Here is a 17,872-nt window from a genome sequence, read left to right on the forward strand (position 1 = left end):
AAGAAGAAGAAGAAGGTCCCCATGGTTACCAAAGCAATTACTCTATTCGGTATCCAATAATCTCCACTCTGCACTGAATAGCGGAGCTCGCTGATAACGTTATTAGATTATCTTCTCAGATATCACTATAAATAAATAACGTTACATATAAATCGTACTGTACCTGTTTGTGCATTGTGGCCTAGTCAGTTAACTTACAATTTAGCAGTTAAGGAGTCGGGTGTTTGCTGGCAACAATGGTAAGTAACATTAGCCAAATGTTAGCAGGAAGCTTGCTAGCTCGTTATAGTAGCCACTGTAAGGTAACGTTACTAGTAACGTGTAACGTTAGCCACATAGAACAAGGAGCGGTTACTAGTGGGTGCGTTCGAGCGGATCACTTTTGTCAATGGTCACCGCCTTTCAAAGTGTGTTAATAAAACAACTTTTATAAACAATGGCAACACTGCCATGTTGCACTGAGCCTTGCTATTGGAAAACCACATCAGTGTCCGACTTTCGGCTGTCGCATATACACCTACCCCGACTTCACTCATCAACTCTCGTCTGCAGTCGGTTGATTTCGTCTTACCACTTAAACGAGCCCAGTATCTTTGGCTAAGTTACGATATGGACGGTTTGCTGATGTGGATTTAGCAAGGGATGTAGCTTTGCCTTGCGTCTAGTACTTCACTAACCACTGCAATCGATGCGGTCTACTGCACGGATAGTTAGCTAGTTTAGTAGCTAGCGAAATGCTGAATACGAATTCAAATCGTTAACGTTAACTAGCTAGCCAACAACTAGGCTCGCTAGCTGCCTAGTTAGAAGTTACATGGTATGATGTTTCCATGACAACGCAGCACTCTGTACTGGTTAGCTAGCCATCCATATCATAGCTTAGTGACTGCAGCCAGATAACCTTGCAGTACTGTACATTTATTGAATAGCAGGACCCCTCCATTGCCTTATTCAATGTTGTGCTTGAGACAATAACTAGGCAGTTAGCTAACGTTAAGGAACTAGTCTATAGTTAATCAATCAAGAGGGCCACTGCCACTGATTAGAGAGTCTTCTAGCTAACATGACTTACCTGCATATTCACTGACATCCATCCCTGTTCCTCCTTGTCTCTCCTTGAAGGCTGAGTTTGGTTTCAATGAACACCATCAGAATGAGGCGATCAACTACATGCGCTTTGCACGCTCCAAGAGGGCCATCAGACTCAAGACCATTGACTCCTGCTTTGAGGACCTCAAAGACAGCAGGTGTTGTGTCACAAAATTTGAGTATTGTTTATCACAGCTAGCCACCAATGTTGGTCAGAGGAATGCAAGTCCATCTTTTTAGGACTGCTTTTTATGGTATTTGTGTGTATGTTATTGGGAAAACAAGTTATTATATTCTAGGCTAGTGGACGAGACCTTTACGGTGGACGAGGTGCGGGACATGCTGGACGGGCTGCAGCTAGTGGTGCGAGGAGAGGTGGAGACGGAGCTCATCAACACGGCCCACACCAATGTGCTGCTGCTCCGGCAGCTCTTCTCTCAGGCCGAGAAGTTCTACCTCCGTCTGCAGACTGACATCTCGGAGCTGGAGAACAGGTGGGCTGTGGAGTGGCTGGGAAGGGGGCTGTGAGGATGGGTGGGATGGCTTGGAGGTGGACTGTGGGGATGAGGGGTGGCTGTGAGGGCAGGCTGAGGCCTACTTTGAAATTTCAAACAGATGGAAGTACATGATAGCAGTAGGTAGGTAGTACTGAGAATTAGGCAGTGTGTGAAGGTTTATGGGAGTTTAAGGGTTAACAAGCGGGTGAAACTCAGGTGGGAAGCAGCCTTTTAACCCCAACATGCCTCTGTGTGTGTGTGTGTAGCCTGTCAGTAGAGTCACTTATTATGTACACAAGAGTTTGAGCAGTGAGCACCCCCATACTCAAAGCAGAAGCCACTTCCTTCAGTGTTTTTCATGTACGCCCTATAAGTAAGGCACTGAGGTCATTGCTGAGCCACTCATTCGTATGCGAATGGTACCCTGCTTTTCCATTTCTGTGGTTTCCTACTGTCACTGATATGTGGCCAGATGCAACCACAGCTTGTGTGACCTGTGTGGGTGGAGTAGTTCACATGATACGATACCTAGGTAAGGTTTGTTTGGGTTGTTGTCGCCTGCCTTGCCTGGCGTATATTGTCAGGAAGTTTGCTTTTCTCCACATGCAGTGTAGTGAATGTTTTGAAAGTTAACATGTACATTTTCTTTATTTTGGCAGCTAATTTTGTCCAAATGAATGCCATTAAGAAAATGTAAATAACCTAGGCTAAGTGGAGACAAAGCAAAATGTGTAGAAAAAAACTGCCAATGAGAGGTCTCTGTTGCATCCAGGGTTACTAAGCATGGCTGCCAAGAATGTCTTACAGGAATGCTTAATAACAAGCCTGGACACAGAAGGATGTGGGAATGTTCTCTACCGTTAAAAACAGCTATATCTCATGGGGAGGGGTTGTCACATTTTTACTTTGCCCCTCGAGGGCATACTGACACTGTGCCAAAAAACGTATTAGCGCATTCCCTTTCATCACGCTGAATTTACCACAGGATCATTCATCATGGTGCCTCAGACCAGAGGTGCTAAAGATGTAACAGGGAACAATGCAGCGTGGCCAAAGTCAGCCGGGTCAGCGGTGAAACGTTGGCAACTAGCTGGTCGCGCAATTCATCTCAATTGTTCCCTTCCGAAATCTAAACCCCACTCCCTCTTTCCCCCAGCAGTAAGATCAAATGGGAGGATGAGACTAAGGAGTTTTCCCTCACACTCACTCTCCGGATGGATCTGAACTTGTTACTGGGGCACAGGAACATGACACCTTGAAAGTTCTAGCATGACTCTGTGATGTGGAGTACAATTCCAGGCCCATGGACTGTGTTAATGTGTCTTTTAGAGATGGAGGGGGAAAGCCATTCCTTTTTACAGTCCCAACTTTTTGATATTAAAAAGTTGGCAGTCCATCAGCACGGTAGAATGCTGTGGTTACATGGCAAATTGACAGAGAGAGGACATTTTTGTACTTTACAGACAAGACTTTGATTTTCCTGTACTGTGGCTGTGAATATCAAATCAAATTGTATTAGTCACATGCGCCGAATACAACAGGTGTAGTAGACCTTACAGTGAAATGCTTACTTACGAGCACCTAACCAACAATGCAGTTTAAAAAAAATACGGATAAGAATAAGAAATAAGAGTAACAAGTAATTAAAGAGCAGCAGTAAAATAACAATAGCGAGACTATATACAGGGGGGTACCGGTACAGAGTCAACCGGTTAGTTGAGGTATTATGTACATGTAGGTAGAGTTATTAAAGTGACTATGCGTAGATGATAACAACAGAGAGTAGCAGCGGTGTAAAAGGGGGGGGGGGCATAAGTGTGAGGGCGCTTCAACTCCATTTCACCTTTATTATTGACACCAGTCAAACAAAAACATAACCTTAAAAAAGAAAACAAGCCCTGTGTTTTTGTAGATTGTTTTTGTAGTACGCCTACATTCATGTGATAAGATAACCAAGCCCTTGAAAGTGTTCCGTAGGCCTCAATCCTGTGTGGCTGTTAGTAGGGTGTCAGAAGCAGGGAATACGCCCCTAGTAGCCACAGATCTACGTGCGTTCTGCAGCTTTTTATCAAACCACATATGCAGTAAGTGTGTAGAGCGGTGCTTTGTTCACCACAAACATTTAGTGTTAAACTGTCTTCAGGAGGACAACAAGTGTGTTTTATTTTTCTTAAAGATATGGAACTGTCAGTTGGCTGCTCCCCTATACTTGACGTCAAATGTTTTGCAATATGTTATACATCTCTTTCATAAAGAAACATGGAGCTGTTATAGGCCAACGAGTCAGTACACTGACACTCACTGTATGGTATCAAACACTCTGCTTTGTTTGTGTTCCACATGGGGTCCCGTGTGGCTCAGTTGGTAGAGCATGGCGTTTGCAATGCCGGGGTTGTGGGTTCAATTCCCATTAAGGACCAGTATAGAAAATGTATGTACTCTCTACTGTAAGTCGCTCTGGATAAGACCATCTGCTTAATGACAACAAAAGGAAGCTATAAATGTGCTAATTGTCTAATTTACATGTTATCTCTCCCCTTTTTTTGTTTTCCTTCTCTACAGAGAGTTGTTAGAGCAAGTGGCTGAGTTTGAGAAGACTGAATTTAAAAACCCAAATAAGGTGACTGTTAACTAAAGCCCAACCACCTAGACTTTTATGCAACCATTTGCCCTTTATATATATATACAAAAAAGAATACATTTATGACGTTTATTCATACTTGTTAAGATGAATTATTGCACTTACATTAAATACACTGCACTTGAATCGTATCACAATTGGAAACGGCAGACCACACAATGTGACCATAGAAAATCAACTATTTTTAGTCACCAGCCCTCTGATAGGATCATCTCTTCTAGCACTTCACACCCTCCCCATGCAACACATTTCTAGCACTTCATACCCATGCAACACATTTCTATGAAATCCAGACTTCGGGCTTGTCGAGGTGTGGGTTTTCACTTGAGTCTGAACAACAATTCATCAACAACAACCCATAACGTTTCACTTAGTTTATAAGTCAATGTTTTAAATCATCGTCATCAAAGTCATTGACAGCTTAAATCACCCATCGAAAATAAGCTTGAATGTATGACATGTTTATTCATACTGGTTAAGCTGAGTTATCGCACTTACATGAAATACGCAGCACTTGAATCGTATCGCAATTGGAAACGGCAGACCACACGATGTGACCATAGAAAAATAACAACGTGGTCATCAGCCCTCTGATTGGATCATCTCTTCTAGCATTTCACACCCACCCCATGCAAAACATTTCTATGAAGTCCTCACTTCAGGCTTGTCGAGGTGTGGTTTTCACTTGAGGCCGAACAACAATACACCGACAACAACTTGTGTGTTTCACTTTGTTTTTAAGTCATGTTATCAAGGTCGTTGACGGCTGGAATCATGAATAGATGCCATTCATTGATGTGAAAGGAGGTGCTCTATTTCACTTCATTTTATAGTACTACTGATATTGAGTACTGCATTGTTGGGAAAGAGCTTGCAAGAAAGGCATTTCACTGTACTTATGCGCGTGAAAATGTCATTTGAAACTTGAAAACTTGCCTTGCTTTCTTACCCAGACTAACCAGCAAATTAGCAAGCCCAAGTTATCACCGCTGAATGAAGGTGGGGTATCTGAACTTCTCAACAAGGTAAAGAACTCAACTCTCCTGTGGTAATATAGAGTTAGCAGAATTAACACCAGGTCATTGTATGTGACTCATGCGTAACTGTTACATTACATTGGTTTTTCATCAGGAGATATCCAGGCTACAAGAGGAAAAGGATAAGCTCAAGGGCAGGCTCCGAACTTTGGAAACACAGGTATTTAAATCCACGATGTGTGTTTCTGATTTAGGATATTCTTACTTAAATGCACTCTACTTCTTGTAACTTTTGACATCATATTTTGTGCTCATGTTTCCACCTAACCTACACCTGACCTTGCTAATTGAATGATCAATGTTGGAATCACTTTTATGAAGTAGCTTGCGGTATACTGATTGTGTTTCAGGCCATGGGTGCGTTGGATGAGAAGACGAAGGCAGAGAGGGCTCTCAAAAACCTGCAGAAGGTCCAGGGGGAACAGAAGGTACTTTAGCACTGTAAGGGTTAACAATATAAATATAACAAAATGGGCCAAAGGAACATAAGATGACTGTTGCAGTTGACTTTTCACTCAGTAATATTTCCTGTTTCCTTCCTGTTTTGATTTGTGCATTGTAGTATTTTTTCCTTTTAAATAAGTTGACCCCATGCTGGCCTTGTGTTTATGATGTGTTGAACCTTTAGTCGTTCTTTTTTCTTAACAATTACTATTATTTTGTTTGCTTTCATGGAAATCAACTGGTATGTATCAATCTGACACTATGCTTTTTGTGTTGAATACATGTCCATCTAAGTGTGCATCCCAAATGGCTCCCTATTCACATAGGGCTCTGGTCAAAAGTAGTACACTGTATAGGGAAAAGGGTCCATTTGGGACGTAGCCTAAAAGTCCACCCACTGAAGTGCTTTGTTTCTTTCCCCAAGATGGCCACCCGTTCTCAGGAGATCACTAGTCTTGAGGATACGGTGGCAGCGCTGCAGGAGGACTACCAGAAGTCCCTGAGTGTCAACGCTGCCTCCCAGAGAGACCTGCAGGACAACCTGGTCTCTGCCAAACACGACCTGCTCAGGGTACAAGAACAGCTGGCCCTAGCAGAGAAGGTACGTTCCTCCACCCCATACTGGTACCTGGTGCCTTTCACAGAAATCATGCATTGATGGCATACAATGCAAGGTTGGGTGAACTTGGGTGAAGTGTCTGAAGTGAGCATTTGGCTCAAGAGCTATGGACCCAATTATATCAGCTATATTTGCCAATAAGAGGTTATCATGCAACCCTGTTGTGTGTTTGTGTGTGTGTAGGAGCTGGATAGGAAGTTCCAGCAGACGTCTGCCTACCGCAACATGAAGGAGATTCTCACCAAGAAGAACGAGCAGATCAAGGACATCAGGAAACGCCTTTCAAAGTAAGTCAGTTGATTATCATAAGAAATGATCATGAATGATAGACAGACAGATTGACTAATTCATCTTCTGCTGAATGATGATTATGTTTGCAGTTCCTGTCTAACAACTTTTGTCGCTAACATTTCCAATATTTAATTTCCAGATACGAGTCAGATGAATGAACCCTTTGCCTCACACGACAAGACACAAAATGGAGGTTGAAGCGCATGACAAGAAGGTGGAAATGGCCCAAATCTAGGGACTGTCACAGTGGAGAATGTTTTGGCCCATTCCTAATTTATTCTACCCCACTGCAGGAGTAGGCGGTTTGGAATAAAAAGTGCACTTGAGAATATCACAGTTCACCGGAAGTTCAGAACCTCCTACAAGAATCGTATCATCTCGCTGATCCAGCAGCTTTTGTAGTCATTAGGTTTAGGAGAGGATTGTGGGAGATTAAGGGTTGGGGGCTAATCGACAGAGCCTCCTATGGTCAGGCTCACTGGGAGAAGAACCTTGAATGTCTCTGTCCCTTTGCTTCTCTATTCTGTCCCATATCTATCATACCCATGGAGTCCTATCTAGTAGCTGAAGTTTTGTATGTAGTAGTAGGTTTTCCTCACTGCACTATGCAAGTACTTTCAAGTCCTTGACTCACTGTCTAAAAAGGAGGCCTTCTGAATAAGGGGGATGCCTGAAGCTTTGCAGGCATCTATATCTGTCTGATGGTGATGTGTAATTTTTTCCATGACACCAACTCATGAGTTATTGTCTCTTCTCAAGACAGTACATTCTTTTTCATCTATTTCTTTGTACATGTAGCTAAGGTATGATGCAACATCTATGTATTCAGATGGTGTAATTCTGAGCTCCATGAATAGAGTCATGGCTAATGGTACATGTTAGGAATCGCAGCATAGCATAACATTAAAACATATCTTGAGGGAAGTTAGTGAGGGAAATGTTTACATAGTATGATTTGGCATGTTTTTGTAATTTTCTTACCATCTATCCTGTTTTAGCATATCAAATAATTATTGGAAAGATCAGAGGTTGGACCTTAGCGAATGCAAACAAATATTTATGGAGTATAAGCGCTACACTGACTGTACAAAACATTAGGAACAGCTTCCTAATATTTTGTTGTAACCCCTTTTGCCCTCAGAACAGACTCAATTCGTTGGGGCATGGACTCTACAAGGCGTCGAAAGCGTTCCACAGGGATGCTGGCCCATGTTGAGTCCAATGCGTCCCACAGTTGTGTCAAGTTGGCTGGATGTCCTTTGGGTGGTGGACCAATCTTGATACACACGGGAAACTGTTGAGCAAGAAAGCAGCATTGCATTTCTTGACACACTCAAACCGGTGCACCTGGCACCTACTACCATACCCTGTTCAAAGTAACTTACATTTTTTTGTCTTGCCCATTCACCCTCTGAGTGGCACACACACACAATCCATGTCTCAATTGTCTCAAAGATAAAAAATATTTTTTTAACCTGTCTCCTCCCCTTCATATACTGTACAATAAGGGATTGTAGCTTTCACCTGGACTCACCTGGTCAGTCAATGCCATGTAAAGAGCAGGTGTTCCTAATGTTTTGTACATGTCTGTATCATGACAGGGTTATGACCATATTTTGACAGGTTATGTCAGCTGTCATGACATATTATGACATGGTTATGACCGTGTTATAACTTATGACACTTGGTGTCAAAGTATTACCGTATATTGTTCCAAATAATGTCTTAAAATGAGCATAATCTAAAAGGGTACTACTTTTGAGATATCAATATTTTTAATGTTGAATAAATCAATGTGAATTTTTTTATTTCAGAATGTAGACCTACTCCATATGTTCGAGCACATTATAAGGAGTATAATGACATCAAGATGTTGTCTGTATCCTGTACGGTTCACAGGTCATAGGGTTTTACAGGATGCATGTATAGGTCTAAAAAGGGCCTAATGTGGCCACTTTTAACACGATTCTCTCAAAAATGGTTTGTCAAGCAAATGTAAAAAGCATGTCAAACATCCTTCCTCTCAATGAAGTTTCTATGTGAGAATTGCCAGAACGATCTGGGATACCAAAAATATTTTTGGGCTAAGCTGGCGTGGAATAGCCCTATAGCACGTACTGTGTCAGAGGTACAACCATCAAAGTAATTGGAATGCTAGAGCAATGCATGCAATGCAAAAGCCTAACCCATCTTTATTCAGTAGTCCTTAGGTGACTGTAAAGACTTCTATAAAACCTGGACATTCCACAATTTAGATTTCACCTGGGGATATATACACCACTGGGCTAGGCTGGGTGGGGCTTGCCTCACGAGCTTTATATATAAATCCTGGATATTCATCCATAGCTCACTTTTGCAGCTTCAGCTGTACCATCCACCGAGCCTATCATTATCTGAAGACCATGCCAATGGCTCTCTCTATGGGGTCCTCCACGCTGTCCGGGGAAGGAGGTTATCATGGGGGCTTCGGGCTTCTCTGGAGGCCTTGGTGGGGGTGGTGGGGGAGGGTTGGCCCTGGTTCTCCGCTCTGGAGCTGGCTGGGGACAGGAGCACGGTTGGGGTTAAGTGGAGGCATGGGGATAGGGGATACAGGACTAGGTCTTGAGGGTGGAGGAGGATACGGGGCTGGGATGGGAATGGGGGGTGGAGTAGGCTACGGGGCTAGGATGGGGATGGGGGTGGAGCAGAAGTAGGTATTGAGGGTGGAGGAGGCTACTGGGATGGGCTTGGGTATGGGTGATGGAGGTGGCAGTGCTGCCTTCTCTATGTGAAGCACCATGGCAGTAGGGGGGCTGGGGGCGGGTGCATTTCTGGATGCAGCGGGAGCATCTTTTGCTGCGGGGCCCTTGCAGGCCCCTGGCCTCTCGCGGGCTGCAGAGAAACATCCTCTCTGGGCTCAACGAGCGCTTCTCAGGCTACATGGCCAAAGTGAGGCAGCTGCAGCAGGAGAATGTAGTCCTGGAGGCTCAGGCTGGCAGATATGACCAACGAGTCCACCGGAGCCACCACCACCACGGCTGAGTACGAGACCCAGCTGATAGAGAACCTCGGTAAACTGGAGAGCCTCACCCTGGACACGGTCAAGCTTGAGATGGAGCTGGACTGCATCCGGGGAACCGCCCATGAGATGAAGGCCAAGTAAGTCTCACTGCATGCCTTCTCATTGGGAGAAGTGCATGTATGCTCCCAAATGGCACCCTATTCCCTTTATAGTACACTACTGTTGATCAGGGCCCATAGTGACGCATCCAATGTGATTTATTTTTACATGCTAGCTATTCATTGTCTGCTAAACATTGTGAAGAGGCGATTATGATTTCCTGTCACCTTTTGTCATGCAGGTATGATTTTGAACAAGGCAAGAGGTATCAGCTGGAATCAGATATTGCGGATATGAGGAGGGTACTGCAGAATCTATGCTTATAAATATCAGATTTCATTCAATATAATTTCCTGTTCAGTTAGACAACAAATCGCTATGACTATAGCTCTCCATCCTGTAGGACATTGACATGGCCCACGTTCTCCGCATTGAACTAGATGCCAAACACTAGCCTTAAAGATGAGCTGGACTTTATCACCAAGACTCAGGATGAGGTAATAGCCTAGAATACATCACAGAGCACAACACTGTATGAGTGCATGCGATGCTTGTGTGTAGATGTGTGCATCTCTACATTCATTGTGAGATGGTGAGCAAGGCAAACTTCAGAGAGGACACTGAAGTTCCCTCTGTGAAAAGTAAAGTAATTATATTGTATTCTATTAAACTACATACAACTGTATGAGACTGTACCAGATTGTACGAGTGTTGTCATGTGAACTGTAATGAGTGGTATATGCTGACGGATGGTTTTACAGGAGCTGTTCAGTATTCAGTCCGAACTGGGCACCTCGTCCACTGACACATCACTATCTATGATTGAGGTGGACCCAGTCAAGTCCTTTGACATCGCTTCTGCCCTCAACAAGATAAGAGTGGAGTATGAGAAATCAGTACAGCAGCACAGAGAGAAGGCAGATGCCTACTACAAAATCAAGGTACAGCTTACTCAAAATGCAAATTGACAGCATTAGGCCAACTAAATGTAAATATTACATTTTATTCTTATAATACCATTTAGATTTCTAAACAATATGAATTATATTTGCTACTTATTTTAAAGACACTAATTGTTTGCTGTGAATGTACAATACACTCTCTGCCCAATAGGGGTCAGTAGATATGGCTGGATGTCTCATGGGGAATGAGATAAACCTACTTAGAAAATATTTGGACATGAGGATGCTATGTTTTTGGGGAGCGACACAAAATATAAATCCCATGAAATCTATGTAATGAAATAACTAGCGCAAAGTCTGAAAAGCAGATCACTCAGAACAACTAGTTACTGAACAACTAGTTACTGAACAACTAGTTACACTGTTGTCTTTTCACTCAGAAAAGGCCTATAAGCTACTCAAAGGGCATTACATTTTGGCCTGCAGGAACAAGGGGGAGGAACACTTTGGCTTGATCTGTTGATCTTCTTAGAGCTGAAACTGTCACAGACACCACAAGCTTGTGTCCCCAATATAACACTAGAACCTATAGGGAATAGGGTGCCCTTTGGGACGGAAAATGGTGTGATGGTGTGATGGTGTGATGGTGTGGTGACCAGCCAACCGTTACTCTCCTCCTGTTTTGAGTGAAACTCATCAAGCTGCAGAGCAGTTTGCTGTGGGTTAACCCCCAGTTAGCGGTGTCTTTGGTGCAGACAAAAGAGTCAGGGAACCCAACTTCCTAAAGCAGGGGAAGAAACAAACAACTGCCGGACATTTTGTTGTTGGATTGATGTTTTATTAAAAGAACTGACATGCAGACAGATATAGATGTACATACATGCATACTTACACACAAGACACTCACTCCGCCTCTCTCATGCAAACATCTACATGCATCTTTCACTCTGAAAGTGACTCACATCAAGAATCCTGCAGCTCATGTAAAGAATACACTGAATGATGTTATCAAAGTGTGTATGAGACAGTAGCTCATGGTCCTGTGCTGCTCTGTCTCTGCCTGCTGTTGGATGAGGTCCAGGCTGCCAATGCCACCAGCTCTGAGGCCCTCACCACCTCCAAGGCAGAGATCTCTGCCTCTAGGAAAGAACTGCAGCTCAGTTGGTAGAGCATGGTGTTTGCAACGCCAGGGTTGTGGGTTCGATTTCCACGGGGGGCCAGCACAGAAAATAATGTATGAAATGTATGCATTCACTACTGTAAGTCGCTCTGGATAAGAGCGTCTGCTAAATGACTAAAATGTAAATGTAAACTGCAGGCCCTCAGTCTGGAGCTGCAGAGTCTGGTCAACATGGTGAGTTGGGTCTAACACACTGTGTGTGTGTGTTTGTGATTACACCATTTCAATCTATTGTACCAATACCATATCGTATGTGAATAGAACTCTTCACTGGCCTTAGAGAGATATCTATAGTCATAGTGAAATGAAACCATGCATGTACAGTACCAGTCGAAAGTTTGGACACATCTACTCATTAAAGGGTTTTTCTTTATTTTTTACATCGTAGAATAATAGTGAAGACATCAAAACTATGGAATAACACATATGGAATCCTGTAGTAACCAAAAGAGTGTTAAACAAATCAAAATATTTGCTTAGATTTTAGATTCTTCAAAGTAGCCACCATTTGCCTTGATGACAGCTTTGCACACTCTTGGAATTCTCTCAACCAGCTTCACCTGAAAGGCTTTTCCAACGGTCATGAATCCAACTCATCCCAAACCATCTCAATTGGGTTGAGGTCGGGTGACTTTGGAGGCCAGGTCATCTGATGCTGCGTTCCATCACGCTCCTTCTTGGTCAAATAGTCCTTACACAGCCTGGAGGTGTGTTGGGTCATTGTCCTGTTGAAAAACAAATGATAGTCCCACTAAGCGCAAACCAGATGGTATGGCGTATCGCTGCAGAATGCTGTGGTAGCCATGCTGGTTAAGTGTGCCTTGAATTCTAAATAAATCACTGACAATGTCACCAGCAAAGCACCCCCATACCATCACACCTCCTCCTCCATGCTTCACGGTGGGAACCACACATGCGGAGATCATCCATTCACATACTCTGCGTTTCACAACGACATGGCGGTTGGAACCAAAAATCTCAATTTTGGACTCATCAGACCAAAGGACAGATTTCTACCGGTCTAATGCCCATTGCTCATGTTCCTTGGCCCAAGCAAGTCTCTTCTTATTATTGGTGTCCTTTAGTAGTGGTTTCTTTGCAGCACACATACTGATGTGTCTGTTACTTGAACTATGAAGCATGTATTTGGGCTGCAATTTCTGAGGCTGGTAATGAATTTATCTTCTGCAGCAGAGGTAACTCTGGGTCTTCCTTTCCTGTGGCGGTCCTCATGAGAGCCAGTTTCATCATAGCATTTGATGGTTTTTGCAACTGCACTTGAAGAAACTTTCATAGTTCTTGAAATTTTCCAGATTGACTGACTTTCATGTCTTAAAGTAATGATGAACTGTCATTTCTCTTTGCTTATTTGAGCAGTTCTTGCCGTAATATGGACTTGGTGTTTTACCAAATAGGGCTATCTTCTGTTTACCACCCCTACCTTGTCACAACACAACTGATTGGCTCAAACGCATTAAGAAGGAAAGAAATTCCACAAGGAATACTTATTAATTGAAATGCATTCCAGGTGACTACCCCATGAAGCTGGTTGAGAGAATGCCAAGAGTGTGCAAAGCTGGCATCAAGGCAAAGGGTGGCTACTTTGTAAAATCTTAAATATATTTTGATTTGTTTAACCTGTTGGGGGTAGGGGGCAGTATTGAAACGGCCGGATAAAAAACGTACCCGATTTAATCTGGTTACTACTCCTGCCCAGTAACTAGAATATGCATATAATTATTGGCTTTGGATAGAAAACACCCTAAAGTTTCTAAAACTGTTTGAATGGTGTCTGTGAGTATAACAGAACTCATATGGCAGGCAAAAACCTGAGAAGATTCCTTACAGGAAGTGCCCTCTCTGACAAGATCTTGTTCTTCTTGTCTCTGTTTATTGAAGACTGAGGATCTTTGCTGGAACGTGACACTTCCTACGGCTCCCATAGGCTCTCAGAGCCCGGGAAAAGCTGAATGATATCGAGGCAGCCCCAGGCTGAAACACATTATCGCCTTTGGTAAGTGGCCGATCAGAGGACAATGGGCTTAGGCGCGTCCACGAGTCGATCCCGTGCTTTATTTTCTTTCCTCTTTTTACCTAAACGCAGATTCCCGGTCGGAATATTATCGCTTTTTTACGAGAAAAATTGCATAAAAATGGATTTTAAACAGCGGTTGACATGCTTCGAAGTACGGTAATGGAATATTTAGAAATGTTTTGTCACGAAATGCGCCGTGCTCGTCACCCTTCTTTACCCTTTCGGATAGTGTCTTGAACGCACGAACAAAACGCCGCTGTTTGGATATAACTATGGATTATTTGGGACCAAACCAACATTTGTTATTGAAGTAGAAGTCCTGGGAGTGCATTCTGACGAAGAACAGCAAAGGTAATAACATTTTTCTTATAGTAAATCTGACTTTGGTGAGTGCTAAACTTGCTGGGTGTCTAAATAGCTAGCCCTGTGATGCCGGGCTATCTACTGAGAATATTGCAAAATGTGCTTTCACCGAAAAGCTATTTTAAAATCGGACATATCGAGTGCATAGAGGAGTTCTGTATCTATAATTCTTAAAATAATTGTTATGCTTTTTGTGAACGTTTATCGTGAGTAATTTAGTAAATTTTTTGTAAATTCACCGGAAGTTTGCTAGTTCTGAACGTCACATGCTAATGTAAAAAGCTGGTTTTTGATATAAATATGAACTTGATTGAACAAAACATGCATGTATTGTATAACATAATGTCCTAGGTGTGTCATCTGATGAAGATCATCAAAGGTTAGTGCTGCATTTAGCTGTCTTCTGGGTTTTTGTGACATATGCTAGCTTGAAAAATGGGTGTCTGATTATTTCTGGCTGGGTACTCTGCTGACATAATCTAATGTTTTGCTTTCGTTGTAAAGCCTTTTTGAAATCGGACAGTGTGGTTAGATTAACGAGAGTCTTGTCTTTAAAATGGTGTAAAATAGTCATATGTTTGAGAAATTGAAGTAATAGCATTTCTAAGGTATTTGAATAACGCGCCACAGGATTCCACTGGCTGTTACGTAGGTGGGATGATTTCGTCCCGCCGACCCTAGAGAGGTTACACTTTTTTGGTTACAACATGATTCCATATGTGTTATTTCATACACTGCTCAAAAAAATAAAGGGAACACTAAAATAACACATCCTAGATCTGAATGAATGAAATAATCTTATTAAATACTACTTTCTTTACATAGTTGAATGTGCTGACAACAAAATCACACAAAAATAATCCATGGAAATCCAATTTATCCACCCATGGAGGTCTGGATTTGGAGTCACACTCAAAATTAAAGTGGAAAACCACACTACAGGCTGATCCAACTTTGATGAAATGTCCTTAAAACAAGTCAAAATGAGGCTCAGTAGTGTGTGTGGCCTCCACGTGCCTGTATGACCTCCCTACAACGCCTGGGCATGCTCCTGATGAGGTGGCGGATGGTCTCCTGAGGGATCTCCTCCCAGACCTGGACTAAAGCATCCGCCAACTCCTGGACAGTCTGTGGTGCAACATGGCGTTGGTGGATGGAGCAAGACATGATGTCCCAGATGTGCTCAATTGGATTCAGGTCTGTGGAACGGGCGGGCCAGTCCATAGCATCAATGCCTTCCTCTTGCAGGAACTGCTGACACACTCCAGCCACATGAGGTCTAGCATTGTCTTGCATTAGGAGGAACCCAGGGCCAACCGCACCAGCATATGGTCTCACAAGGGGTCTGAGGATATCATCTCGGTACCTAATGGCAGTCAGGCTACCTCTGGCGAGCACATGGAGGGCTGTGCGGCCCCCCAAAGAAATGCCACCCCACACCATGACTGACCCACCGCCAAACCGGTCATGCTGGAGGATGTTGCAGGCAGCAGAACGTTCTCCACGGCGTCTCCAGACTCTGTCACGTCTGTCACATGTGCTCAGTGTGAACCTGCGTTCATCTGTGAAGAGCACAGGGCTCCAGTGGCGAATTTGCCAATCTTGGTGTTCTCTGGCAAATGCCAAACGTCCTGCACGGTGTTGGGCTGTAAGCACAACCCCTACCTGTGGACGTCGGGCCCTCATACCACCCTCATGGAGTCTGTTTCTGACCGTTTGAGCAGACACATGCACATTTGTGGCCTGCTGGAGGTCATTTTGCAGGGCTCTGGCAGTGCTCCTCCTGCTCCTCCTTGCACAAAGGCTGAGGTAGCGGTCCTGCTGCTGGGTTGTTGCCCTCCTACAGCCTCCTCCATGTCACCTGATGTACTGGCCTGTCTCCTAGTAGCGCCTCCATGCTCTGGACACTACGCTGACAGACACAGAAAACCTTCTTGCCACAGCTCGCATTGATGTGCCATCCTGGATGAGCTGCACTACCTGAGCCACTTGTGTGGGTTGTAGACTCCGTCTCATGCTACCACTAGAGTGAAAGCACCGCCAGCATTCAAAAGTGACCAAAACATCAGCCAGGAAGCATAGGAACTGAGAAGTGGTCTGTGGTCACCACCTGCAGAACCACTCCTTTATTGGGGGTGTCTTGCTAATTGCCTATAATTTCCACCTGTTGTCTATTCCATTTGCACAACAGCATGTGAAATTTATTGTCAATCAGTGTTGCTTCCTAAGTGGACAGTTTGATTTCACAGAAGTGTGATTGACTTGGAGTTACATTGTGTTGTTTAAGTGTTCCCTTTATTTTTTGGAGCAGTGTAGTTTTGATGTCTTCATTATTATTCTACAATGTAGAAAATACACCTGTATTGAGTAGGTGTGTCCAAACTTTTGACTGGTTCTGTAAGTCAGTGATGCTGTGACAGTGCCGTGATGCAGCTGATGAGTATCAGAGTTTGATATAAATCAGTGCTAACAGTCACACAGGAAGTGGTTGCTATGGTGTCTCGCATTGCCAAACTCCCCTACTGCTGAGCTTAGGCACAAACAGCAATACTGCTTCCCAGAAGACATCATAGTGATGTATCCATTCACCTCAGTTTTGTGCCTTCCAGTAGAAAGACAGGGGACTAAGGCACCAACAGGATTGTTTTCTTTTTACCTCAAAATCAGTTTGCTGTTTTGTGTGTTTCTTTATGAATTTTAAGTGAGGTTCTGCTTATGGGAAATGGGTTGCATTGACTGGCACTTTTATTTTGAATGATACACTTTTGATAAAAGGGTGACGGTGGTTATGTTGTCCCAGATAAACAATGCCACATATGTTCTAGCATGAGCTAGCTAGTTAGTTAACAGATCCTCCTCCCTTCTCTCTGAAGAACATGTCCCTGGAGCTTAGCTTTGCCAAGGCTCATGCCCAGTCCAGTGGGGGCGTGGCGGAGTACCAGACCCAGATCAGGGGCCTGGAGGGGACCATCGAGGTGGCTAAGGTGGACCCGCACAAGCAAATCCTCAGCTACCAGGAGCTCCTGGATGTCAAGCTGGCCCTGGACGCTGAGATCACCACCTACCGGACACTTCTGGACTGGGATGACCTTAGGTTAGAGTGCTGATCTATGATCAGTTTTGCCTTATGAATGCGGTCTCGGAGCTCTCATTCAATTCAATTGAATGAATACTGTATTTCCAATCGTCAATGGTTAATAAGGATATGGATAGGACCTCACATTATCCACATCATCCACCAGTGTCAGTGAGGCAATAACCAGTTGGCTGTCCTTCTAGCTTCCCCGTCCAGTCCTATGGCTCCTCCCCTCTCTACATGTCCATCTCCCCCGGCCCCTCTTCCCACATCAGGAGCCCCTCCTCCTCCAAATCTGGACTTCTGGCAGAGCTCACTACAGTGATGAAGAAAGAGTTTAGTTAAAGATCAAATAGTCAGTTCTGAGCAAATCGGTAAATGTCTTGCATCATTCAATATCATTGAAAAATGAAATAGTTACCTGTTTTTGACCTCTCTTTCATGGTATTTGCAGAGAGTATGTCTTTTACAAAGTCTTCCTACACTGACACTGGTGAGAAAACAGTATGAAGCCCACCTGGCATCTATAGTCTCTTTCAGGGAAGGACTGGGACCAGAAATTGTTTTCCCCCCTTGAGAGCCCTACAATTGGCCCATT

General features: G+C 43.7%; 1 protein-coding gene and 1 pseudogene across 1 annotated transcript; both read left to right on the plus strand.

Annotated features, from left to right (window-relative positions):
* On the plus strand, window positions 1-8,092 carry LOC106590188 (leucine zipper transcription factor-like protein 1). Its single transcript, XM_014180921.3, has 10 exons — window positions 1-239; window positions 1,123-1,247; window positions 1,389-1,583; window positions 4,149-4,206; window positions 5,181-5,252; window positions 5,359-5,424; window positions 5,615-5,692; window positions 6,133-6,309; window positions 6,511-6,614; window positions 6,758-8,092. Exons 1-10 carry the CDS (start codon window positions 237-239, stop codon window positions 6,774-6,776), a joined length of 897 nt encoding a protein of 298 aa, XP_014036396.1. The 5' UTR covers window positions 1-236; the 3' UTR covers window positions 6,777-8,092.
* Window positions 8,093-9,338: 1,246 nt separating this feature from the next.
* Window positions 9,339-17,619, plus strand: LOC106590068 (thread biopolymer filament subunit gamma-like; annotated as a pseudogene).
* Window positions 17,620-17,872: the final 253 nt, after the last annotated feature.

Source organism: Salmo salar, chromosome 29, assembly GCF_965601325.2.
Source record: "Salmo salar chromosome 29, fSalSal1, whole genome shotgun sequence".
NCBI classification, from domain to species: domain Eukaryota; kingdom Metazoa; phylum Chordata; class Actinopteri; order Salmoniformes; family Salmonidae; genus Salmo; species Salmo salar.

Excerpts from the sequence above, each read along its gene's own strand:
- LOC106590188 (XM_014180921.3), top strand. Across the intron at positions 4,207-5,180 it reads AATTTAAAAACCCAAATAAG|ACTAACCAGCAAATTAGCAA; the intron begins GTGACTGTTAAC and ends TTTCTTACCCAG. Across the intron at positions 5,425-5,614 it reads TCCGAACTTTGGAAACACAG|GCCATGGGTGCGTTGGATGA; the intron begins GTATTTAAATCC and ends ATTGTGTTTCAG.